This window comes from Punica granatum, chromosome 8 (genome assembly GCF_007655135.1).
Source record: "Punica granatum isolate Tunisia-2019 chromosome 8, ASM765513v2, whole genome shotgun sequence".
Lineage (NCBI taxonomy): Eukaryota > Viridiplantae > Streptophyta > Magnoliopsida > Myrtales > Lythraceae > Punica > Punica granatum.
In genome coordinates, this window is record NC_045134.1 from 24,021,442 (window position 1) to 24,046,923 (window position 25,482).

Below are 25,482 nucleotides of genomic sequence, written 5' to 3' on the forward strand. Positions count from 1 at the left end.
AATTACTCAAAAAAAAAATTTTCGTTTACAATTCAAGAATGAAATTTATGGACCTAATCTAGAAAACAGAGACATTGGAAGAATTAAAGGGATATGTGAAGTATTACCAATGAAAATCGACATAAACTTCTGGTTTTGGGTCGATAGTGAGAGCTAGTGCTGAACTCTTTTCTTAATGTAGTATATTATAACATCAACCGAAATGATGAGAATTTATGTTTTTCCTCTTACTTTGTAAATAACCTTGAATTCATTGAATGGAACAGATAACAACCTCTACAGCTCGTTCACAGATTAGACACAGAATAATGAACGACGCAGCCGAAACCCAGTATATACTCAATATATTAGTAGAAGGATGTCATGACTGATCCGATTAGGTAGATTGGTAGAGTGAATTTTGGTTCTCGATATAGGCATACGCATAATTTTCTTCCTCAAACTCGACCACAGCTCGATTAATCAAGCAAGGCTTTTTTTTTCCTTCCCTTTTTTTTGGTGGAATGAATCAAAGGATTTTAATTTGCTTGATTGAGAAGCCATTAAACTCAACAACAGAACAATGAACATAGCAACCTAAATGCAGTACTCGATTTAGTGATAGAAGGATGTCATGTATAATCTGTTTAGATAACTTGTAGAATAAATTTAGATCTCGATAGAAGCATATCCACCACGGGTTGATGAATCAAAGGGTTTTCCACTTTATTGAAAATGAAGTACAAAACAGTTGGATGAGTTGTCCTGAATCTACCAAGGTTTTCGCATAAATATGCGATATTACAACCAGCCCATTTCTGTTCTGTAACATTAATGGTGCCAAGGAAGAGAAATGTCGTAGCTTTTACTTTCACCTTCCTTGAATCCCACGATAGCATAATCTCTCGCCTCCCACTGGCAGTACTCATTGCACCTGCCATAGTCGTCCCTATCGGTATTGTAGATCTCGAACTTAATCTGCCCGCCCTGCCACGATGCCCCGCAGAAGAAAAGCGTGCTGCCAAAGATATTAACCCTAAATTGAAACGAGTAACTCTGGCCCGCCCCTAATACGTGTTTCCCGAGATCATCGTCCCTCGATTTGCAGTGGATGGTTAAGGGCGCACCATTGGACAGCTTGTTAAACATTTCTACCTTGGTTTTTGGAACTATTGTGATTTTACTGGCGTCAATCGGCGTCGCTATGATCAATGATTCCTGTAACACCGCCAAAGATAGTACAATTATTAAGAAGAAAGAACTGACATTAATAAAACTCATGCTTGCTTAGCTCTCTTCTCTCGACCTCTTTGTCAATATGCTTTTTTAATTCTGAGGGTCTTGAAGAAACAAGAGTCGCTTAATATCAATGCTGGCTTTGAATTGGATATACCAATTTTAAAATATTCTACAATGTTGAATTTATTATGAAAAGAAAGTATATTAATTTGTAAAATTTTAATTGATTGGAGACTTGTCAATTTTTATCACAATCCAAAAAGTGACTACTTTATCCTAATTTCTATTTCTATCGGTCGCAATATAATATTTCCTTTTTCTATTTCCTTTTTCTTTTTTCTTTGAATCAAACATCTAAAAATGCTCAAGTTGATTCATACTTCGAAACATTGGATTGACTATTAATATGAGATTATCCCTTTGAATTTTTAAAAAATTTGGGGAATCTTCTGATTGTTAATTTTTTCAAATAGAAACAATCATTATTAAAGTTGGGTTTTTTTTATACTATTCGCAAAGGGCACAGAATAAGTGATGATTAATTACCACAATGAAACTAGATCTCACTAATACAGGGATTCTCATATTCTAATGCCTAATTTACCCTTAATATCTCTTATCAAATAAATCCCCTACGTTAATCCCACACCTCATCTTACCAAATAAATCCCCAACATTTTATTTTACTTAGAAAATCTTGACTATCTCTTCGGATTTGGTCGAATATATTAGTTGGCAGATGGCAAAATTCATATCCCACTTCTTTTATTCTTTTCCGGCAAAAGAAATTCCTATGACATTTTGTGTAAAATTTTGCCGCCAGTTTTCTTATTTTCCTACCTTTCTGCCTTTCCATATATCTATTTTGGTTAAGAAGTCCTTAATAATAGTTTAACATTGTATCTATCTATATCAATACTTCAATAATCTATATAAAAAAATGTGAAACTCCCTTATGTCTTTTCACAAGAAGGGGTGAGAACCATGTGGTGTACTTTCACATATGTATGTATGTCGACCGTGTCTTCTCATTTTGGGATTTTTATTTTATCTATCACTCTGTCTCAGTGACTCTGTTGTTTATTCCACATTTTCAGAATCCCGTAATTAGCCCTGCCCCTGCATTGTCACTGTTTGCTTTGCGTGCAAGTCCTCCTCGGTAATGGTTCTCCTTCTGCGATCGCCCATCCTCCTCTGGCCCCGCTTCCTTCGCTCGCACCTTATTATTTTGTTCTATCTCACAATAGCAGCCACTCGTCATCACATTGCATGTACTTCACGTTCCTATTACAATCTTTCTTGCCCTCAAAATTATGGCTTCCAAAGAATAAAAATGTCAGGGTTTTCTTTGCCTGACTTGGATCCACGATAGCATCCAATGCGGCCTCCCACTCAGAGCACCTGCGCCTTTCGTCCCTCGAGGCCTTTGTAGATGTCGAACTTCGCAAGCCAACCTTTCCATGATGCCCCACAGAAGAACAACGTGGCTCCAAAAAAGTTAACCCTGAATTCAAACCCTTACTTCTGGTTAGCTGAGACCACGTGTGTCCCAAGGTCATCGGTCTTCGACTTGTAAGGGATACTGAAGCTTGCTTTGGCAAGGATCCTTGCTAAAGATTTGGACCCGGATCTTTGGGATCAAGCCAAATTCAATTCACTGGTGTCAATTACGATGGCCATTGTTTCCCTTAAGGGCCGTAAAACTGATTGTAGAAGTGCTTAGAGGAACGAATTCTGATCAGCAAAACTCATATGCTTCCTTACTGGATCTCTCCTGCAACCTTGATTGACTGATTGTTGTGGGCTTGAAGAAATTAAGATATAAGCAACCGTTTGAGACTCCCTCACTTTACGCTGCAAGTGTGAGTTTTATTAGTTTAATTTATAGCAGATTACATTGTGTAGGATATAGTTACAAACGACAATGAACATAAATGCAACGTAAAGTCTAGATGGCGATATCGTATCTGGGTATGAACTGCAACAATTGAATTGGATATGAATTTCCTTTTTTTCTTTTTTTGTTTTGTGGGGCCAAAATTAAATTTGGAATTGAAGCTATCTATTTTTTTCCACAAGAATGTTGATTATTTTCACAAAAAAGGAAAGATTGTTGATAATGTGTTGATTTAAAGTACATTAATTTGTCCATGAATAAAAAGGTACATTAATTTGTCAAATGGAACCATATTAATTCTGTGCGAATCCGAATTTCGTCTCGTTGGGGCTCACATTCGTGCGTGCTGATCGCACGGCTTGGGAGTATCCACCTTCCCTAAAGACACACGGACAGACGTGAGGAGCAGTCATCACTATCTATTTATCACCCGGATGTCAAGGGCAGATGAGTTGCTCAAATCTATGGGTAATAGATACACCTAGTTTGCTGAGACATGTGATCTGCAAAACTGACGGTTCCAAGTTCGGGGTTTTTTTTTTTTATATGCGAGCATTTATCCTGCATGCCCTATTGGTACTCTGGTCTGTCTAGGGTTCACATTTTTTATTTTATTACCGCTTTATTATGTTACACTCATCTTATCCAGTTTGACACTATAAATTTGAAGAAATAATTGATTTGGGTTAAGAACTCGGGAAAGGAGCGAATCCTCTTATCAAGGGTCAATCCATCATCCTCGCATCTTGGCTAACCGAACCGTGATGGCCGATTCACCGCGCGGACCGGGCCCTTGACTTGTGTGGTCCGGCTCGTCTCGGGGACTCATAAACCGATTTGACCAGTTTCACTCTCAAATTGTTCGCTCGTCGACCGGGATCATTGTGTGAATAAATATACAAATAAATGTCCTCACACTATACTCTCAAATAAATACAAAACTACGACAAATGGACCTCGCTGGATTTGCGTTCGGCTAATATTCCACTCATACCCATCGTGAGGTTTGGAAAGACCGAAATTGAAAATAATGCAAGACCTTGTACCGCACTTGGGTCGCTCGCACTTTGTGTGTGGGGTCTCTAGACCCCGTAATCGATGGTTTAGGGCGTTGGACCTCATGTGAATCGTATCCTACGGGTTCGGATTTGAACCATCATAGAACAAATAAAAGCAAATAAAAACAAACAACTTGTGTGTTAATTGTCGTGTTTACGTGATTATTAAATTATGAACTAGAGTTGCTTAACAATCACGTTTCTACCCTAAACAGACAAAACCAGAGCAGGCATGCTTGGTGAAAATCGACCATGGGCCGTCTTGGAAGGGCTAGTAGCATTCAGCGTTGCTAAAAGGAAGGGCTTGACAGACATGATGTATGTTGTCAAGTTTTAAGTGTGTGGGTTTCTTTTAAATTCTTCTGTTTTGTGACACTGACAGATAAGCAGATTATGACAGAAGTGTATTTTTTTTTCAGAAATCTTAAAACCTAGGGTTTTGCCCTGCCCGTTTTCCCATACTTGATTATGTCGGGTGCGTGATTAGTCCCTTTTTTTGTGTTTTATAACAGATAAACTCGATCTAAGCACAAACGTAGGCAAATGGAAACATAGAACACCATAGGGATGTCACGGTCTCCGCTCATGCCCTATGAAGGGCCGGACAACCTTTTACGGGTCGTCCTCGCTCCCGTCTCTGGTCCACCTTCCTATGCACCCGAACCTATGCTAGAATGACAGAAAAACTTCGGTCGGGTAAAGAGGGCTATGTAGATGAATTCTCCGCCTGCAAGGGCTGCACGTCTTTGCCCGTGGATTGGAGTGTTTCGATCACTCTAACCCTAGGAATGCTGGTAGATCAAAAACTGACAATATCGCCCTTAGAGAGATATTTTGTTTTGAAAAAATGAGACTGCATGATGCGGAACACCTTGGCCAATAGCTGGTGTCGACCGATCTCATTGATCCACCAGGGTCGTATGTAAACCTTGAAGGAGCCGTAAGGTCGGTTGGTCTGCTCGGAAGTAGTCTAAGAAGAACTCTTACATCCCAACCTGAACCGTCTGAAATCGGGCCCAGACTCGAGTCAGGACACGCGAGTCCTTCTTAGATATCCATGCTACACGGACCACACGCCTCAGTACTTGTAAAGAAAATGGGTTTGGAAAATGGCAAAATTATCAGTTCGTGATTTATTGATACGATTACAAATTATTAGCTGGTTCGTACAATTTATTTAAATGTCGAGTGAGTTACTTAGCCAAGTGGAATGTCCCGATTACTACGCATGTGAGATCGATTAAATTAAATAAATTTACTGAATACTTTGGTTTACGAGTTTCAAGCTGTCGAGCCGGCCATTAATGGACCGCTCAATGGGAGTTTTAAATCTCGGACGCCCCAAAATTAAATCCAATTTTAAAACCGACTTTACATGATTGATCCAGTTCTTGTTAGATTTTAATCAAACATGCATTCAGACATTCCAACATACAAACATGAGTACGTATAATCACATCAAGACTTAATTTACCTGTTTTAAATTTAAATGATCGATTAAGCCGGTTTTGATTCTTTTAGTCGATTTTATTCTTTAAAGCCGAGTGAGCACGAGATTCAATTCGTATGGATTCATTCTCATTTCACTCAATCGGTTTTAAGTTCAACATTTCATTAAATCAAGTTCATATAGGGCCGCTTTCCTTCACACGCATTCATATTTTAAATGTCTTGATCCTCATATTAATCAAATCCATGGTGTTTTGGTCCAAAACTCATCAACAATCATCATTAGGTAATCAGTCATGCACAAGAGAGCCCTAACATGCCACTAAGCTTGGGATTTCCATACCTCTCCCGAGCTAATGTCGGGAGGATGCTCATAAACCTTTGGAAATCCTTCGAATAGAGGTGGGGACGGTCTGTCTGAGCACACAATAGCATCAAGGAGCGGGGCGACTGGTTAGCACAATGAGCTAGGGGGAAACACCAGACATGAGCAGGGCACGAACTGGGATAGTAGCTCAGGGAGGGGATGAAACTAACGGTTCAGTGCCTTGGGGAACTTGCAGGAAATCCGAACAGCAGCAATAGATTCACGAGGGAGGAGCGAAGCAGCATGAGCTTATCGATTGCAGGGAGCTCGAACGGTGATCACTAGGGAAGAATGGCAGGAGGGAGGGACATAGAGCGAGTGATGAAGAGAGAGATCGGGAGAAGGAGCTGGGAACAAGAAGAGGATTGCTCCTGCTCCAAAGAAAAGCCGAGAGCTATCCCCACTTCTTTTTTGTCAACTGTCCGAGAGAGATGAAGCGAGAGAGATAATCAGGAAATGTGATGGTGACGTTGTGATGGAGGCAGAGGAAAGAGTTGGAGCTGTGTGTGTCCCTCTCATTTGTTTTTGCTTGCAGGAATCGAGCCAGGAAGAGAGAGCAGAAGATGTTGGTGTTAGTGCAAGGTGATTGATGATGGCTAAAGGGAGCCCAAGATGTTGGTGAAGAGGAAAACGAAGTGGAAGAGGAACGCTATCATCTGTGTGTCTGTGGCCGTGTTAGTGATGAGGAGGAAGGATCGATGATGATGAAAAATGGAGGGAGAGAGAGAGTGAGATATCAATTAGAGAGCTCGGATGATGGAGAGAAAGGTGGTGATGTCTGTCACTGAGCAAGAATAAGAGAGGGAAGGTGAGAATGATGAGGGAGAAGAGAGGGAGATCAGTTGAGAGCTCTAGTGATGGCGATGGTGCTGTCGAAGGCAGCCCCGAGAGGAGAGCCAAGGAGCTGAGCAGCGTTAGTTCCTGAAGAAGAAGAAGAAGAAGAAGAAGAAGAAAGGGAAAAAAGAAACAAAGCCCATGAACTGGCCTGGTCTCTGCAAAAATTAGGTATGGGGGGTCGGCCAATTGACCAGTTGGGCCGACCCCTCTGCCATCAGTTTCTCTCTTTGTATTTTTTTTTTTAGTTCGTACCGGGTTCCTTTGGGCAACGTTCAATTTCTCGTGATTCGTCAACATTTTCCTAATGAAAACTTTGAAATCGAGAAAATTCAAAAATAAATGGCTATATGAGAATTCCAATTTTGCATCGGTAGAGATCGAATCTCAATAAAAATCGACATAGAACCTCCTACATGCGTCTATCATAACTGCTCGATTATTTTCGAGATTCAATCTCTTCAACTGCATATCCAAAAAGTATTTCAAGACCTTTATCATGTTCAGAAAAATTCAATAACCAATATTATGCAGGAAAATATTTTCTAGTCTCGAGTTTTGTTCCAGATTTTGAAATTTTAACTTGATGTACGTGAGACATGAAATTCTCGTCTTTTCAATCAACCATATGAAAAATGATCTGGAATTTCATTCCGTTCGAAAAAAATTCAAGAGTCGATATTATGCAGAAAATTATTTTTCAGTCCCGAGTATCATCCCGAATTTTGAAAATTAAAGTTCACGCACGTAAGGCCTGAAATTTTCGCTTCCTCAATCGGATATTCAAAAAAATTGACCACTATTGTGTTCATAAAAATTCGAAAATCAATATTATGCAGAAAATATTTTTTAGCTCTGAATATTGTTCTGAATTTCAAAAGATGGAAATTGACGCATGTAAAATCTGAAAACGCCCGTAGAGTATTTTTTCTGAAAAATGTAAAATATGGAGTTAAATTAAAGAGATGCCTCGAGTTCAAAAGTAGTTGAGTGTATCGAATAATGATCAGACATGACTTCCTCAATGAATTGGGAATATGGTCCGATCCCTTTCGACAGTTTCCGAGCGCCAGTGGACCGAAACGGGGTACTGACAAATTCAAAAAAATTTTAGCGCCTCGAGGTATATAATGAAGTTATTAAACTGCGCTGTTAGGGAAGTTTCCAATTGTAAATTATTTCTTCTGTCGGAAATAATTGAGATAAATTTAAAAAGTTGTGTTAATCACGCCTAAAACCATTGTTATCAGAACCGGACCGGACCGGCCGGTTCGACCGATCGGACCGGGAACCGGCACCATGTCCGGTCCGGTTCGCCTAAAAATCGAAATGGCAGCTTTGAACCGGCCGATTTTAAGCAAAATTTCATTAAACCGGCCGGTTCTATGGGTTTTTATGGGTTTCCTATTTAATATAAAAATTGGTTGGTTGTGTAAAGATTTGAATTCATGACCTCTTACTTCTCATATTAGCATACTACCAACCAAGCCACCACCACTTTTTTGTTCTTTTAACTCTACTTTTAAGTACTTATTAAAATAAAATATTTATTTTGAAGTAAGAAATATTAAATATATAGATACTTTCTTATACTATTATTATATTTCTTTAAAATCATCATACTTTTATCTTAATTATCATAATTTTTTTAATAATATGAATATTTATTTTATTTTAAATAAACGAGCGGTCCGACCCATCGAACCCCCGGTTGGACCCATAAACCCATGACCCCGTATCCCTTTCGGTTCATCATCCGGTCCGGTTCTGATAACACTGCCTAAAACAATTCGTACTGGGTTTTTCAACAGAAAATATGTTGGAAAAAACTTCTTTAAATTCTCAATGAATTTTATTAATAATTATAATTCAACGACAGTAAAAGTGATTTCACCAAAAAAGTAATTGCATCATAGACCTACTTTAGATTGAACTGAACCAAACTCTTTCGGAAATCCGAGACTTTTGGTAGTGTGTAGTTTGTATTAAATTTTCATTGGGCTTATACGAGCTCGAGCCCATTTTCATTTAAAAGCTCAAGCTGATAAATAATGGTACCAAAGTCTCATATAAACCAATAAATTTTGATTCATCTTTTCTATGTGGGATTAATATCCTCAACACTAGCCCTCACGTGTAACGTGTAGTCTATTTTTGCCTACACGTTGTCACATGTCTTTAAACACCTGCCCTCAACAATTGACCTTGAGCCGGGCTCTTCTTCCGTGTTCTGGCAAAAGGGGACTAACAGGAGGCGCACTTTGACTGCACTCGACACACTGAGCCTAACGTGATGTGAGTGCGCACACACGCGTAGGCACGCATACGCGTAACCTAGGCTCTGATACCATATTAAATTTTCATTGGGCTTATACGGGCTCGAGTCCATTTCTACTTAAAAGCTCAAGCTAATAAGTAATGGTACCAAAATCTCATATAAACCAATAAATTTTAATTCATCTTTTTTACGTGGAATTAATATTCTCAACGCTTTGAAAATACTTTAATTTGGTGTAAGAGAAGCGGCTACTCCATTGCTGCCGGTGCATCCGATGTTCATACCACATCCTTTCACTTCGAACCCCCTTTCATTTTCTGTCCTTTTCTTTTTCAAAATTTCGAAACAATCCGTTATACATAGGTTTTTTTTTAATCTTACTTTATCAATATTTTCACCCTACGAAGCAAATTTTCAGCTATGATAACCGCCCCCTTTCCTCTCGTTATCTGTTGCACCTTTTAATTTTTTATCTTCTTAAAATTTCTCCTATTATTTATTTCAAAGATTTAAATAAATAAATATATTAAAAGCAGTACATGTGCAAAATATACACATGGCATCAATCATGTGCTAAAATATACGCATGGCATCGGTTATTAATTGGCCACATTAGTGAAATTCGACTGCTAGAAAGATGATGAACCATATAAAACATTTATCATTACATAAAGGATAAGAATGAAAATTAAAAAAGAGAAGGATATGATGTCGAACAAAAAGTCAAACTTAAAGGACCAAAACTTTTGGTGAAAAATATGTTCCGACTCCTGCAAATTCATATACTTTCCTTTTACAAATTTATATACTTTCCTTCGACAGATAATGATTTAGAATATGGAAAATTCTTCACTAGGCTCCAATACTATTGTGCCAGGCAATATAATAATTTGATGCCAAAAGAGTTGCTATATAGCGCAAATCATGCTTTCTTTAGGCCCCAGATAATTAATCAAAGAAAGCGGCCGATCGAAAAAAGACACTAAGCAAGCATGAGTTTTATCAACGGAAGTTCTTTCCTCTTGGGGCTTGTATTATCTATGGGGGTGTTATCGGAAGTACCGATGGTAGCAATGGCAGCCAACGGCAGTAAATTCAGCTTCTTCCCCGCGGTCACTGTTGAAATCTTCAACAAGCTGCCTCTTGGTGCGACCTTCACCATACATTGTAAATCGAAGGACGATGATCTCGGAACCCATGAGGTTGGGACGGGCCAGAGCTACTCGTTCCACTTCAAGGTTAATTTCTGGGGCACCACGCTGTTCTTCTGCAGGGCATCACATGAAGGCAATAATGTCGACTTTGAGATCTACAGGGCCTCGAGGGACGACACCGACAGGTGCCCTGATTACTGTATGTGGGTGGCAAATGGAGATGGCATCATGGGATACCCTGAATCTTCCAGTGAAAAGCCCGATATTGTTATTCCTTGGAAGCGGTAAATGTTGAGGCAGGAAATATTACAATAAGATACATATAAAAAAAGGTGCAAATATTGGGCATCCTTGATATTTGATTGGACCTGTTGCTGCAACCGTAAAATTAATATAAAGCTATTTATGTTATCGATGCGTATCACATATAGTTATTGTTTCTTTTAATTTTCCTGTTAACAGGGGAAGCTCATCAGTAATAAAGCAAAATAAAGAGGCACGAAAATTTCACGGACGATGATCGAACTCGAATCACATGATTTCGCTTTGGCAACTTGTGCCACTTGCAATGAAAACCCCTTTCTTCCATATTAGACTTTCTTTAAAATAATGAATTCACTGATATTATATTTTTCATAGTACTTTATGCTTTAAATGAGAAGTTCCTCGGTGATACTATCTCATTACGTGGCTTGAGAAATCACCATTTAAATTGCATAGGAAAATTAGTACTAATCGATAATTATCATAATTATTCCTCGTTAAAAAATTTATATTGGTTCTTTCTCATCATATCAATATGAAGTGAGACATTAAGATTTTCTCACTTCAAATATTATAATATTACTTTTATTAGTGAAATTACATTTATGAGAAACTCTTAATTAGCTGAATTCTTAGTACATAGTTGAAATATTACATGAAATAAGGGTTTCCGGAGCCACATGATCAGTGCTGGAAAAGTCAATATCTAGTGACATAAAAAATAAAAATCACTTGAATTCGAGTTAAAAACCACGGCATAGAAAACTTTTAGGCTTTGTTTGGGCATGTGGAGCAGAGGGGAGGATAGAGATGTGAAATTCTATATAAAATTATATGAGATTTAAAAATTTATCGTTCCCTTCCCCTTTCTTTCCTTCTAATTCTATCATCCTAACCAAGACTTCTGGAGAATGGTCAAAAACAAAAAAAAAAAAAACAAAAACAAACACCTAAGGTGGGAGCATTAGTAAAAAAATTATTATTGACTTTCAAAGTACGGTGATGAAACTCGTGACTAAAGTCAAGTCATATCCAGGCAGAAATTAGTCGCCCTCAATAGTTTGGAGATACATTTTAATCTTATCAAAAACAAAATCTTATGAATAGATCTGAAATTTTGACTGTATTATATTATTACACTATTTGATAAATGCTCTTGACTAAATTGATATTTTAGAAACTTTACATCCAAAACATGTTACAAAGATCAATTTCCATAATTTAATCCCCGTTTGAATTGTTAGACCGATTTTAGAATCATAATTTTAATTTTAACTCAACACACTACACAACAAAAATACACGTTTCCCAAGTCAAATTTATAATACTATCTTATTTGTCTTTTTCCACAATCAAAATCAAAATCAAAATCAAAATCATGATTCTAAAATCATACTAACAAATCAAACGCAGCAATGTTTGCCAAGCAAAACAGAAATCCTATTTTCATGAACCAGAAGAATTTCTAGTCCAATGTTTGGGACACTCGCAACCAGTAGTGTTCTTCAAAGTGTTGATCATCTAATTTTTTTGAACACGACAATGGTCCTGATTTATTTTTCGGATATCCAATTGCAAAAACTATTATTTCAGGTCTTACATGCATTAATTTTAATTTTTCAAAATTTAAAACGATATTCGGGATCAAAAATATTTTTCTACTTAATATCAATTCTTGAATTTTTCTGAATGCAACGGTAGTTCCATAAGATCTTTCGGATACCCAATTATAAAAATTGAATTTCGAATATAATCGATTAATTACGATCGAAGCGTCTCGGATATTCAAGGTCGATTTCTATCGAGATTCGATCTCCGTTGATGCAAATTAAAATTTTTATAGAGCCAATTATTTTTTGAATTTCTCAATTTTGAAGTTTTCTTTCCAGAAACATCAACGAATCCCGGAAAAATCGAATTTCGCCCGAAGACGACCGTACCAGTAAATAAATAAATAAATAAAAGGGAGGGAGATGTCAGAAGGGTCAGCTCAAGTGTTCAACTTGGCCGACCCCACAGACTGGATTGGCAGGGTCAATTCATTTGCTTTTTCTTTTCTTTCCCTTCCTTCTACTTCTCTGCACTACACGCCCATACTTGCCCAAAAAAAAATATGTTGACTTGCATTTCTCTCCTTTTCTTCTCCTTTTTCGGTCCTTCCTCGGCTGCAGGACATCATTTCCCTTTCGGCTTCTGGCTGCTGCTGCTGCTGCTTCTCTTCTGCTGCTCCATCTAAGGACCATCTTGATGATCATCTCCCTTCTGCTGGCTGCTGTTGAGCCCGCTCCCTGAACCCCTTTGATCAGCATCAGGAGGTTTTTCGGTAGATCGCCATCTTTTCTTCCTTCCTGACTAGCATTACCTTCCTCTCCTTTCTCGTGACCATGCCTCTCGAGCTAAGCACCGCTACTTATTCCCTTTGCTGAGTACGCTTCACTTTTTATCACAGTAAAAAGAGTTGATGCGATAAGGTAAATAAGAAATTGATCGATTTTCAAAATGAAGTGCTAAGGAAAAAAAAATTGAATTTATCATGAGGTAGTTGATGCTGAATCGCTATGATATAACCTTAGAATACCCATTTTCCTCCACCAAGAAAAAACAAAACATTTTCAATCATCGAAAAAAATACATATTTTCAGGAATTTATGATGTCAAACCGAGCAAAATGAGCGAAGCTTAATTCACGTGGTAAATAAACTAAAGACGGCAAGTCTTAGACAAATTAGAGTACCAACGAGGCGTGCGGGATATAGGCCCACACGTAACAAAACTCCCCCCGAATTCGGAACCCTCGGTTCTGCAGACCATGTGCATGAGCAACTAGGTGTATCCATTACCTCTAGACTCGGATAACTCATCGGCCCTCAACCTCCGAGTCGTAAACATGTAGTAGCAACTCCTTTTCACGCGTTTCCATCACGTGTCCCCGAGAAGGTGGATACTCCCAAATCGTGCGATCGATCGTGCGCATGTAAGCCCCGATGAGATGAAATTCGAGTATGCACAGGTGTACAGCTGTTTGGAGTGTGCTTTTGGTGGAGTACATTCTGCGAGCCATAGAGCAACATGTGTCAATGACTTCCTCAACCACGAGCGTCGCATGTGCCCAAGTAGGGGGCAATGTTCGGGACAGGATTTTGAGCTCCGATCCGACATGGTTCATTCAGCCAGAGACTCGAGCGAGGCCCAATGAGGCTCAATCCAATCACTCACGGGATATGATACACTTCCTAATATATCGAAATATGAGATATCAAAATATACCGAATATCTTGTAATGGTAATAACGTAATCTATCTCTAAACCCCCAATAAATACATACACTTTACATGTTTTTAGGATTGATCAACAATTCATTATTTTTTCTATATTCACAGCTCACATTGATTTGAGTGTCGAAGAGGAAAATCGGGCACCACCCTTGATCTCTCATTGTGTAGGGGTTCGAGGCTAAACGTGGGCTGTGAATCCAGTCTCTTCATCCACAAAACGCACGTGAACCACTCGTGGTTTGGACCCGAATTTCATGGTCCTAACACTTGTATCCTTGCACAAGCATATATTATGTCATTTCACTATTATGTACATTTTTTTTTGGGTGCCTTACAAAGCTAGAATGGAAAACATTGAAAATTTGACGATATTAAAAGAAGGATAGTTGCTGGGGATGACGACCAAGGAAGCACCAAGCGAAGAAGGAAAAGATAATTACGTGATAAGATAATATTATGTTGTTTCTTTTCGATCACAATAGAGGCTCGAAAAACCAATACAATAAAATAGAAATTCTAATAACTAATAAGGGGCATAAGAGTTCCATTGAGTATCGAATTTGAAATCTCTTAATTATCGTGCGAGATCATGTGCTACTATATCAATCCTTTTTTGATAGAGAATATTATGTTTTATAAGTGATATCACTCGCAAAATCGTCTAACTGCTATTATTCAATCAAAAACTAATCCTCTGATTTATAACCCTTATTACTCTTTTATCCACTTGATCATGACATTGCTTCCACATAGCTTTTCTGCACTATATTCTCTTGCAATACTCTCTTCGTATTATTTGGCCCATTTGACCATTCAAAAAAGAAATTAAAAGTTGAGCTACAAAATGTTTGTTCTTTTTTTTTTTTGAATTTTCGAAGAACCAATTAAACATAATGTTTTATATTTATCTTATCATTTTCTTTGGCGCATGTATTCTTTTTCTTTTCCATATTTTGACAGGTGCCTATTTTAGTTTTCATAACTCACATTATAGAGTAAGGGATGGCAATATGTGTCGTATCGTATTTAAATAGGTCGTGTATAAATAGGTTCCTGTCAAAAAACTATAAACCGGAACATAACACGTTTAAAAAATGTGTCAATATTTTCAAAAAGCGAACATGTCACGTTGAATTACAGGTTGACACGGATCCAACACGTCTAACCGGTTTAATTAAGAGTGTCTAAATGTGTATGTATACTTACCTACGCAATATGACACTATTACCTTTAGGTACGTATTTATACCTACATGATATGTCACTATTAACTTTAGTCACACGTTATTACACGATTAACATGATAAAAGAACCATAAACGGGTGATTTATATAATCAAATTTAGATGATTTTACTGTATTTTCTTCTATAAATTGATACAATATGCAAAACAATTTATAAACTCGATAATAAATAATATAAATCGATCTAACCGTATCTAAACGAATTATAAGGCTTGAACCCGTTTAAGCTTGTTTATTTATCGTGTCCAGACGAGTTTAACCTGTCTAGACACGAAACACATTTAGCCTTAACTCAAACCCGCTTAACTTTGTGTCGTATTCATATCGTGTTATCACATCGTGTCAAATATTATCAGTTCTATTATAGAGGCTCATGGCATTTGAAAATGCTATTCATTCCATCGAAAACTTTTGTGATTTCTTTATAATTATTTTGAAAAAAAAGGAAAACTTTTGGTCCTTAACCTTTATCATTTTTGTCATTTTGGTCCCAAACGTTTTTTTCCCCTACCCTTATCTCAACCTTTAGTGCCCTAACCACTTTAGTCCTACCGTTACATTTTCCATTAACTTTACTAACGGGACAATTAAAAACAAAATAATTAATTAAAAACAAAAAAGGGGAAGAATCGATAGAGGGGGAGCGAGGGCTGCCACTAGCAGCCACCCACCCACGATAGGTTTCACTGGCAAATCCTGATTTCTCCCGATTGGGATTTCTCCCAATTTGGGAGGGGTTCTCCCATATCGAGAGAAATTAAGGAGATAGGGGCATACCCGCCAACCACCCACCCCCAATGATGGTTGCCAATGAAGTCAACTCTCCATAACCCTTAATTCTTGATAAGACGTTTTCTCAGTTACTCGAATCTATGAATTTCTTGATGGTGGTTCATGTATATACCGCGTCTCTTATCTATGGGACGTAGGGGGTGTAAACGAGCCGAGCCAAGCCCGAATCTAGGAGGCTAAGCTCGACTCGTTTATTTGCTCTCAAGCTCAAGCGTGAGCCCAGTCGAGCCTATATATCCACAGTTGAGCTTGTCTCGTTTAACAAACAAAGGCTCAAGCTTGAGCTTGATGTCGCTCGCCCAGTGAAGTAGAAAAGCTTTAACTCATATATGGTCGGACAAGCTCGAACTCGTTTAAACTCAAAACAAAATCAAAATCCTTAAGTAAAATTGTATATGAGCCAACACCTATTTTTTAGCCTTATATAAGTTAAGTGGACTATAGCTATATACATAAAAAAAATAAAAATAAAAATAAAAAAAGTCCGTTCAGACTCGCTAGTTTCTTAAGCCAAATACTATCGAGCTCGGCTCGACTTGCTTGACTGGCAAGTTTGAGCTTGGCTCGGCTCAGACTTGATAAGATCGAGCTAAATTCAAGCTTTATCAAGCCGAAACTGAACCGTTCATGAAACATCTCTCTCACTTATACCCTTAGATGGGGGATTGCATGTATGTAAGATAGAGAAGCCTCCATACAATTTTCAAGAGTATGCGTACACTGAAATAACCTTATCAATTATCATAATCCTTTCTTATTTTAGGTTAACTCAATCGCCTCAATAAGTTTTCACTATCTCCCTGGCCTTTCTCTCTCCACCTCAAATTCATGGTGATGCTTCAATCCCTCAAGCTCCTGGTCTCGATAAGGTTTCTTGCCAAAGTGCAAACCCGTAATATCATTTGAGGAAACCAAATCATCTCAGACCAATAATTCGGCTTCTCAACATAGCAAGAGACGCTGTCCCTGAATATTCTCTTGTTGACCATATATCATCAAGGAGAGATGATTGAAGATTTGCCCTAATCTGTTGGTTAAATTTTCCAATTCTGTTATCAAAGTTATTCATGTTTTGAGCGATCTACAACTGCGCATACGTGTATATGTTTCACTATACCATCGGTGAAGGAATGCATGTGATTCCCTTTTAATTTTGTACATCAACTTCTAGTTAATCATCCTTGGATTGATTGTAGGAGGTTTATACTATGTTTGGATTGGGATTAGGGGAAGGGAAGGGAAGGGAAAAATTCTCCGAGTTTGATCTCATGATTTTAATGGAGAGCAAAGAGTATGAGGGAAAATTATTTATCTTAATTCCCCTCTAAACCCCAATTTTCTTTCAACCCCGACTTGTATTTGAAAGGAGCTGAAAAGAATAATTAAGAATTTATCAATTGCATATTTCTCAAATAAGGCTAAAATTCCCCATCCTTTCCCTTCCTCTCCCCTTATTAGGCTATATCCAAACAAGGCTAATTTTTACTCTCCCCTTCCCTCCCCTCCCCATGAGCCATATCCAAACAGAGTGTGAGGGTTTTGTTACATAAAACCAATCATGCCTTTTGATAACTTAAGCAAGAGAGTGATGCTCTTACCAGTTGCCACATTAGACAAGTTCAATAAGGTACTCTTAAATATCCGAACGGCATACAAAGGATTAGGCCCATTTGCATCTTAAAAACTCAAGCTAATAGGATACAATGCTCAACCATCTTATAAACCCAGAATTATCTTTATATGTTTTCGATATGGGATCTAGGATCCTTGACAGGTACCATGCCTTACGTATCATGCTTATGCTAATATTTGTCGTTGCATGTTGGGAAACATGTTCGCGACTCTTTCAGGGCATTAAACATGGACGAGAGGTCTGCCATGCACCTTTTCATGGATGACAAAACCTGAGCACCAAAGGAGAAGGCGCCAATTGTGTACATGGGACCTATTTGAGGCATTTACTAGTGAACTTTCCAGTGACAGTTGAGGCTGAGCTTTATGACACTTAGGTTGGAGAAAATTTTAGATGATCCTACATTAAATGATGTGGTGAGGAATAACCAATAAAAATTCTATAATGAAGATCAGTTAAGGCAATTATCCAAGTGATTAGCACCAAGTCCTTAGTTTTATACATTTTGATTAGTGTTTCCTCATGCCACGTGATGAGATAGAATTACCTAGTAACTTCTCCTTAGGTTGTGCTTGTTTGAACTTAATTTTAAGTGTTGAAAATTAAGTGTTAAAAATTTAAGATCTAAATAGAATAAGTGCTTAATTGATTAAGTGAAAATTATTTGGTGAGGTAAATTATAATGGCTGAAATTATATTTAGATAAATGCCCAATACTTTAACTTCTTTTCTCTTTTGCCCAAATTTTATTTTAGTTTTTTAAATTCAGAAAATAAAAAATTTTCAAAAACAATGGATCGAGGATTTTCACTCGGAGAGGGAGGGGGTGGCGATGGCCCTTGATCCCGGCTATCACCGCCCAAGGCAAGGTCGCCAGTGACAGTAGAGGTCGCTAGCGACCTCATATGGGCGGTGATGCAGATATTCTCAATATCACAAACTCCCAACTATACGTATAATATCTAGTAATATAGAAATGAGTAGAGTATCGTTCCCATGGAAAATTTATCCAAAATTTATCGCTAGGCACTAAAATTAACACACCTAATAGAAGTCAAGGATATCGGTAACTATGAGAGATGTAATTAAAGAAAGTAAATCTAACTAGCAAGGTTACTATAGAGTTAATTGAAACAATCTATGTTAGAAGAGCTAGGGTCCCGATTCACTCGATGTTCATTAGGTCCTTTTCTACCCACCTTCTCTTTTCTTTGAACGAACCGAGTATATTACCCCGAGATTCGATGTTTTTCCCTAAGTATCTCTCGAATTGCCTAGGCAAGATATCTCCTTAAACCAACTTCCTATATTTCTAAGGATATTGTCATTTACGAAGTCTCATTAAACAACAATCTCGATTTAGTGTGCCCAAGGCGAGCTAGTGTATCTCTATCAAACATGTGAAACAACCCTACTTTCTTAAGTACTCGAAGTCGAACATAGACTATTTCGATCCCGTCTAATCCTACTTACTCCATCGAGTTTGTATAAATTACTACATCAATATAGTTAGTGATCAGCAACCATACGCATTACGCACGGATACAAAATAAATACCTCGATTTACTCATCAAAAAGATCAGGAGAGTATCAAAGATTAACTACACATCAAGTTCCTCGAAACCCTAGAAACAAGTTTAATTCATGGCCAAAGTATACACCATCCCATAAATCATGTTCGACAAGAGGAAAGGAAGTAAAAAGGGCGAAGGGAAGAGCCCGGTATTGTTGACTTCTGGACTTGATGCCGATTCCTCCTCTTCTCCATTTGCTGCAACCCTCTTTCTCCTCTATTCAACCCCCTTTTAGCAGCTCCTTTTCTCCCCCTTTCTTCTTACGAACAAGAGGAAGAAGAAAGAAGAGAGATGATGATGTCTATGTATATATCCCTCCCCCTCTTCTCTTCTCTAAGCTTCCTATATATAGAACATTAAAAAGTGGCTTCCTTGTCCTTGCTGTCATTAATCAGGGCCTAATCAAATGTGCAACTTGTCCATTAAATCACCAAGAAGAGGTCTACAATATTTGACTTTCAGAAAAAGTAAGTCGGTTTTGGGCAAAAATGACAGTACAATCGGCGTTGCAACTTCTAAAAGTGGGTGTTGCAACTCTGAAGCTACTGACTTCTCCTATATTATCCAGCGTTGCAACTTCTAAAAATGGGCTTTGTAACTTTGAGCAATCTGACTATAGCTCCAATCCGCACCTACCATTGCCGAAATACGACTATATAAGAGCCAAAAATCACTTGTAACATTAACAAAAGACTTAAACACCGTCACGACCTTATGATTGACATAAAAACTATATAAAAACTATCTAAAAACACTAATTTCATTGACGAACTAGAGGGAGTTCGTGCAAACAAACTCTTATTATCAAGAATTATCAGGCGGTGGTAGCTGGGATTGGGGACCACCACCGCTCGAGATCAAGCTTTCTCTCTCATCGAGAAGGGAGAGAGTTGGCTCGATCTCGAGCAGTGGTGGCCCCCGTCTCGACCACCACTGCCCAGATGAGGTTGCTGGCGACCTCTGACATCGCTGGTTACTTTGTCTCGAACGGTGGTGGCCGAGACTAGGGACCACCACCACCCCTCTCCCCCAGCCGCTTGAGTCCCCTCCTCTCTTTCTTTCTCTCTTTCTAGCTTTCTGTCTATCTGAGCAGCAATGGACCTTTTTGCAATTTTCCAAAACTACACGGATGGTTGAGCAATTCAATGGAAAAAAAGAAGAAGAAAAAGAAGTAGGTTTTCATCTCCTTAATGATTAAGCCCTTTTTTGACTGAATCATTAAATTAAGTCCATTTTTATTTTGTTCTATCAAATAATCTAAACTCAATTAAGTGCTAAAATTAAATTAAATTTGAGTTATCAAGCATAAACTTAGTCTTCCACGGGAGTTATGGTGATGCCTACACAATGGCATTTCTGGATCCAAGAATTCCTGTGCTTCATTAGGAAAATAGGACACATGAAGGATTGCTGGAAGAAGTTGAACATGATTTTAAGTTAAGCTATTTGTAGATGAAAATGTTTTGGAAGAGAGACAGTGTACATGGATGAGAAAATTTTAGATGATACTATCTCAAATAATGTGGTGAGGAAAAACCAATCAGAATTCTTTAATGAAGAATAATTATGGTAATTATCGGAGTGATTAGCATCAAGTCTCTGGTTTAATGCATTTTGATAGGGGCTTCTTCAAATCACGTGGTGAGGTAGGATCACCCAATAACTTCTCGTACATGGACACATAGTTACAAGAGCAAAGAGGAAAGTTTTCCAAGACAGGCCGATATTGTACAATTGCGCCTCTTCCCTCATTGACCGCGACCGAGGACCCAAAACATGTATGTTTAATGTTTGTCTTAAAATCATGTTAAAAAGGAAATCATGTTGCCAAGAAAAAAAATGCTAAAATCTCGTCATATAGACAAAGTAAGTAATTCGGTTCTTTCTAGATCTGTGGAAATGGTATCTTTTGATTATTCTTCTTCTTCTTTGGGTATGAACCCTAGTGTTAGGAAACCCAATTCGACCCCGGCTAATCCAATCAAGTCTGTTCGGTTCACTATGGGGTAATCAAAGGAATAATATATAATATCTTTTTAGAAACTCTGCAATGAAGAATATAATGATAGGATTGATGTGAGGCATGGAGGACTGTATCTTCGGCAGCACGCTAGCTCTTAGAAGTTCAAAGAGGGGGTTTTTGATCCTGAATCATATATAATGGCAAATTGAGAGGTATATTATTACATTATAGATTATTAGCTCCTTATTCATCCTTATTAGTGAAAAAACATTACAAATTGATTTTAAAAGCCAATTCAAAATGTAGATGCCCGGTATAATTAATCAAATATGACACAATCTTGAAATTTCCGAGAAATTGATTTTGGTAAATTACAATGGAAAAATATTTTGTATTCAACAACAAATTCACGCATCCCTGAATGAATTACAAAAGAAAATGTATAGTGTCACAGTTTGATAAGTTCTACTCGACTATATACTTATAGACTATTAGTTCCAACCAAAAAAAGAGTGGAGAAAGAAAATAATGAAGGCAAACGTATAAAATGGACTATCCATGGTCACGATCTTTCTAAATTATTAATAACTAATGCTAGTAAGATGTACTAATTATATATATATAATACCTTTAGCAGAAAAGGATAAAAATAGAAAAATAAAAAGAACTTGAACCGAATTCAGTTTCAAAAGTGAAACTTCTACAGTAAGTTCCAGAAATAATAGTAAGATACTTCTCGTGAGGAATTGAAAACAATAACTGAATAATATAACATAACATTTAAATAAAAGATATTTGCACGGCATATATATGTGAAAAAAATAACACTGTATCTTTTGTTTTAAGGATAGATGAGAACGGAACACCATGTGTGGAGCAATAATTCAAGCTTCTTGATGAGAGTAAAATCAATCAAATATTAATAAACAAAAACTGAAGAGTGAAACGGGCTGCGTCACAACATCTCTTTTCCGTTTCATATTCTCAAACGTGAAAACTCCATTTTTAAGTATACCGTCCAAAAATTTATATTTGATTTCTTAATAGTCACTTCAATAATTATCAAAATATTAAAAGACAAAGCCAATGACTTGAGCTATATACTTGAATAAATTGACTCTTTAATTTCTTTATAAGTCCTTGCATCGGGGCGGTCTTTTTTTAATAATGATTATTCACAAAATAAAATGTTTATTTTAACAAGAAGAAGTTGCTTTGCGAGAAATTCTAATATGCACGTAATTCACTTTTTTTTTGTTTACAATTTACGAAAGAAATTCATTCAGATAATAAGAAACAAAGCAATTGGAAATAATCAAAGGGATATGTGAAGTATCTAAGAGGGTGTAGTGCAATAGTGTCGTATGCCTTCACCTGATAACCAAGACGTCCCAAGTTCGATATTTATTGTAGGACTACCCATGCCCTCTTATTAGCCATCGACATAATCTTCTAGTGACATAATCTTCTAGTTCTAGGTCAACAGCGAGAGCTATCAAGTATATTATGACATCAACTTGAAATGAGAATATATACTGTTCCTTTTATTCGCTAAACAAGCGTATTCTTCAACCAAAAAAAAGAAATTGTATCCATCGAATGGGACGGAAAATAACCTTTACATCTTGTCGACAGGGAGGACATCCAAGATAAGTGAAAATTTAAAATTAACAACAGAATAATGAATGACGCAAAGGAAACCTAGTACTCAATTTAGTACTAGAAGAATGTCATATTAAATCATCTGTTTAGTTAAATTGGTAGAATAATGAATGATGCAAAGAAAACCTAGTAGTCAATTTAATACTAGAAGGATGTCATATTGAATAATCCATTTAGTTAAATTGGTAGAGTAAATTGAGATCTCGATATAGGCATATTTTCTGACTTAAAGGGACACGAATAGTCCAACCACAACTATCGAACTTGAAATTATTGATTACTAAGTGAGGGCCTGCACCACCGCACCACAACCTTTATAATTGTTGGGAATAATCTAGATTGACTGACAGTAGTTGCGGGCCCAATGCCATGTTCACAAATACCCAGCCAAAAGCATTAAATATCAGTAATAAAACTTATTAATACCATGTTATATTATTTAAAAGAACAAAATAAAAACGTATATATCACATCGGCATTTATTCAACTCTAGATGCCCTACGGTTTCTGTTTCTTCAATTATTTCCATGGAATCACAATGTCGGGGGCCTTAGCGGACGGCTTAAAGCCCTCCACACCATTTGTGTCAACGTGCCATTCACAGAAGTGCGGACATCGGCTCTGGTCCCTGGAGGCCTTGTAAACATCGAAAGTGACTCTCTTGCCCTGCAAGCTCACTCCGCAGAAGAACAGGGTGGTGCCTATGAAGTTGACATTGAACCCAAACGAGTATAACCCATGCGCATTGATCACATGGGACCCAAGGTCATTGTCCTTCGACTTGCAATGGATGGTTACTGGGCTAGACAACACATTGTTAACCTCGACCCTTACCTTCTGCTTGAATTGAAAGATATCAGTGTGGGCAGAATCAGATGCAGTGGTCATCGTCGGGGCTCCCCATAGCACCAACAAAGATACAAGAAAGAAAAAAGAGCTCCTCTTAATCAAACTCATGCTTGTTTATTTTCTTTGTTTTTTTCTTTCCCCCAATTATTTGATTCTTTTGGTTGCTGTGTTGATTGTTGAAGCAAACGAGCATTGCTTAAATAGAAATCCGTTTTCTATAAATGTTCAGACGGTTATCTTTTCGAAATTAATTAACTACACATACAAATAAAAGGAAGTATCATTTATATGACGCATCAGTTGCACTTGCTTTTTATAATAAATAAAAATTATTTAAGTTAAGTTTTCTTTTTTTGGGCTAGTGAGTAAATTTCTTTTTTTTTTTTATTAGTTCAAGTGATTAGGTGCTTATTCCTCTTAAGTAAGTGTCTCTAGTTCGAGTTTTATGAATTGAGAAGATCTACAATGAGAGAACTTTACCTCTTAATAGGTTATCCTGGATCGGTCCTATATAAATTCAATTGGGTTTTCGTATGCCAAGTAGAAAAAGAAACTAGTTATCCGGATTTCTATTTCATTATACTTTTATGGGTGAGAAAAATTTCAGTACCCCGTTCTCGCTAGTGTGACTTCTAGTATCATTTCAAAGAGTTGATTAGGTTTCTGTAAAATTTAACAAATTAATTGTTAATGAGACCTTTAACGCTGATTAGTTATGACATACGATTAGTCATTTACAATAACTTTGGGGCCTCTAAAGATAAATTTTATGATTAATATCACCATAAAGTATGATATTTTAAAAAAAAATTATCACATAGCATATATCGCATTAATTTCTCCATTCAGCATGATATTTTGAGATTTTTTCATGACATAGCACAACAAGCAATAATTTCACCAAATAACACAAAATTTTGAAATTTTTTCACCATGTAGCACGATGCTAGTTTTTCGTCAATTTTTTGTGCTATATGGTGAAAAAATTTCAAAATTTTGTGTTATTTGATGAAATTGTTGTGCTATGTCATGAAAAATTTTCAAAATTATCATGCTGAATTATAAAACTAATATGGCATGTGCTATATGGTGAAAATTTTCAAAATATCGTCTTATATGGTGATATTAACCCTAATTTTTATCGTAGTTACAAATAGAAAAATCTATTTTAGGGCAAATCTTAATTGGTTGGCCAAAAGGCGGTGCACCTTCAAGTCGGTTTACAGTTTCATCTTCACCCTCCGATGAGCGTTAGCATACTTCTAGTCGTTGATTTACGTTCTTGTTTAAATTTCTATTTAAAAGTTTCAATATTTTGAGAAAGAAAAGAAAGAAACTGCTGCAATAGAAGTTTTGACCGATTCTCTCGAGAACGATATTCATACTCACGCTTTATTCCTTTTGCACCGGAGAAATTCATGATTTAAAATTATCCGTAATTAGATTCCGCAAGGTAATTTAAAAAGACGGCGGTGGATCACTACCTATAGGTTAATAATGCATAAATCAGTTTCTATTCTCCATCCAAGTGAAGAGGAGGTGGAGACGTCTGCCATTCGTATACGATATCGGGTTCGCCCGTATCTTCTCTGTATCCATATATACCCTCGTATCTGATCACCCACCTGCATCTCGTCGCGCACCTAATGGTGTCCCTCTTTTCCGTGTAGAAGTCATTAACTAACGCTCCTGCGACGCCGACCCAATTGAATTCACAGGAGTACTCCGTGGTACCGGACCTACTGGGGCGGACTTGGAACTGGTAGAATTGGGGACCAAAGATGGTGTGGTTCCCCAGATCTCTGTTCTTCGACTTGCAATGGATATCTAAGACCATACCAAACGGCAACTTGTTATAGATCTCAACCACCTTCTTCGGGGCGACGGATGACCTAGCATTGGCAGTGATGATTCTGACCCAAAATCCGATTAGATATATGACGAACAGAGTGCTTCTACTCATTGATGTCAT

At 37.4% G+C, this 25,482-nt stretch overlaps 4 protein-coding genes across 4 annotated transcripts; 1 reads left to right on the forward strand and 3 right to left on the reverse strand.

Moving 5' to 3' along the window:
• Positions 1 to 810: 810 nt before the first annotated feature.
• Positions 811 to 1,128, reverse strand: LOC116188874 (S-protein homolog 2-like). The gene has a single exon (XM_031518332.1). It carries the CDS (start codon positions 1,126 to 1,128, stop codon positions 811 to 813), a length of 318 nt encoding a protein of 105 aa, XP_031374192.1.
• An 8,813-nt stretch (positions 1,129 to 9,941) lies between these two features.
• On the forward strand, positions 9,942 to 10,637 carry LOC116189457 (self-incompatibility protein S1-like). Its single transcript, XM_031519126.1, has one exon. It carries the CDS (start codon positions 10,094 to 10,096, stop codon positions 10,541 to 10,543), a length of 450 nt encoding a protein of 149 aa, XP_031374986.1. The 5' UTR covers positions 9,942 to 10,093; the 3' UTR covers positions 10,544 to 10,637.
• A 12,543-nt stretch (positions 10,638 to 23,180) lies between these two features.
• On the reverse strand, positions 23,181 to 23,549 carry LOC116188875 (S-protein homolog 6-like). Its single transcript, XM_031518334.1, has one exon. The coding sequence runs from the start codon at positions 23,547 to 23,549 to the stop codon at positions 23,181 to 23,183; it is 369 nt and encodes a 122-aa protein (XP_031374194.1).
• Positions 23,550 to 25,023: 1,474 nt separating this feature from the next.
• On the reverse strand, positions 25,024 to 25,482 carry LOC116188876 (S-protein homolog 2-like). The gene has a single exon (XM_031518335.1). The coding sequence runs from the start codon at positions 25,480 to 25,482 to the stop codon at positions 25,024 to 25,026; it is 459 nt and encodes a 152-aa protein (XP_031374195.1).

Bases quoted from the DNA above. Each gene is read 5' to 3' on its own strand.
- LOC116188874 (XM_031518332.1), bottom strand. From the start codon at position 1,128: ATGTTTAACAAGCTGTCCAATGGTGCGCCCTTAACCATCCACTGCAAA.
- LOC116189457 (XM_031519126.1), top strand. From the start codon at position 10,094: ATGAGTTTTATCAACGGAAGTTCTTTCCTCTTGGGGCTTGTATTATCT.
- LOC116188875 (XM_031518334.1), bottom strand. From the start codon at position 23,549: ATGACCACTGCATCTGATTCTGCCCACACTGATATCTTTCAATTCAAG.
- LOC116188876 (XM_031518335.1), bottom strand. From the start codon at position 25,482: ATGACATCAATGAGTAGAAGCACTCTGTTCGTCATATATCTAATCGGA.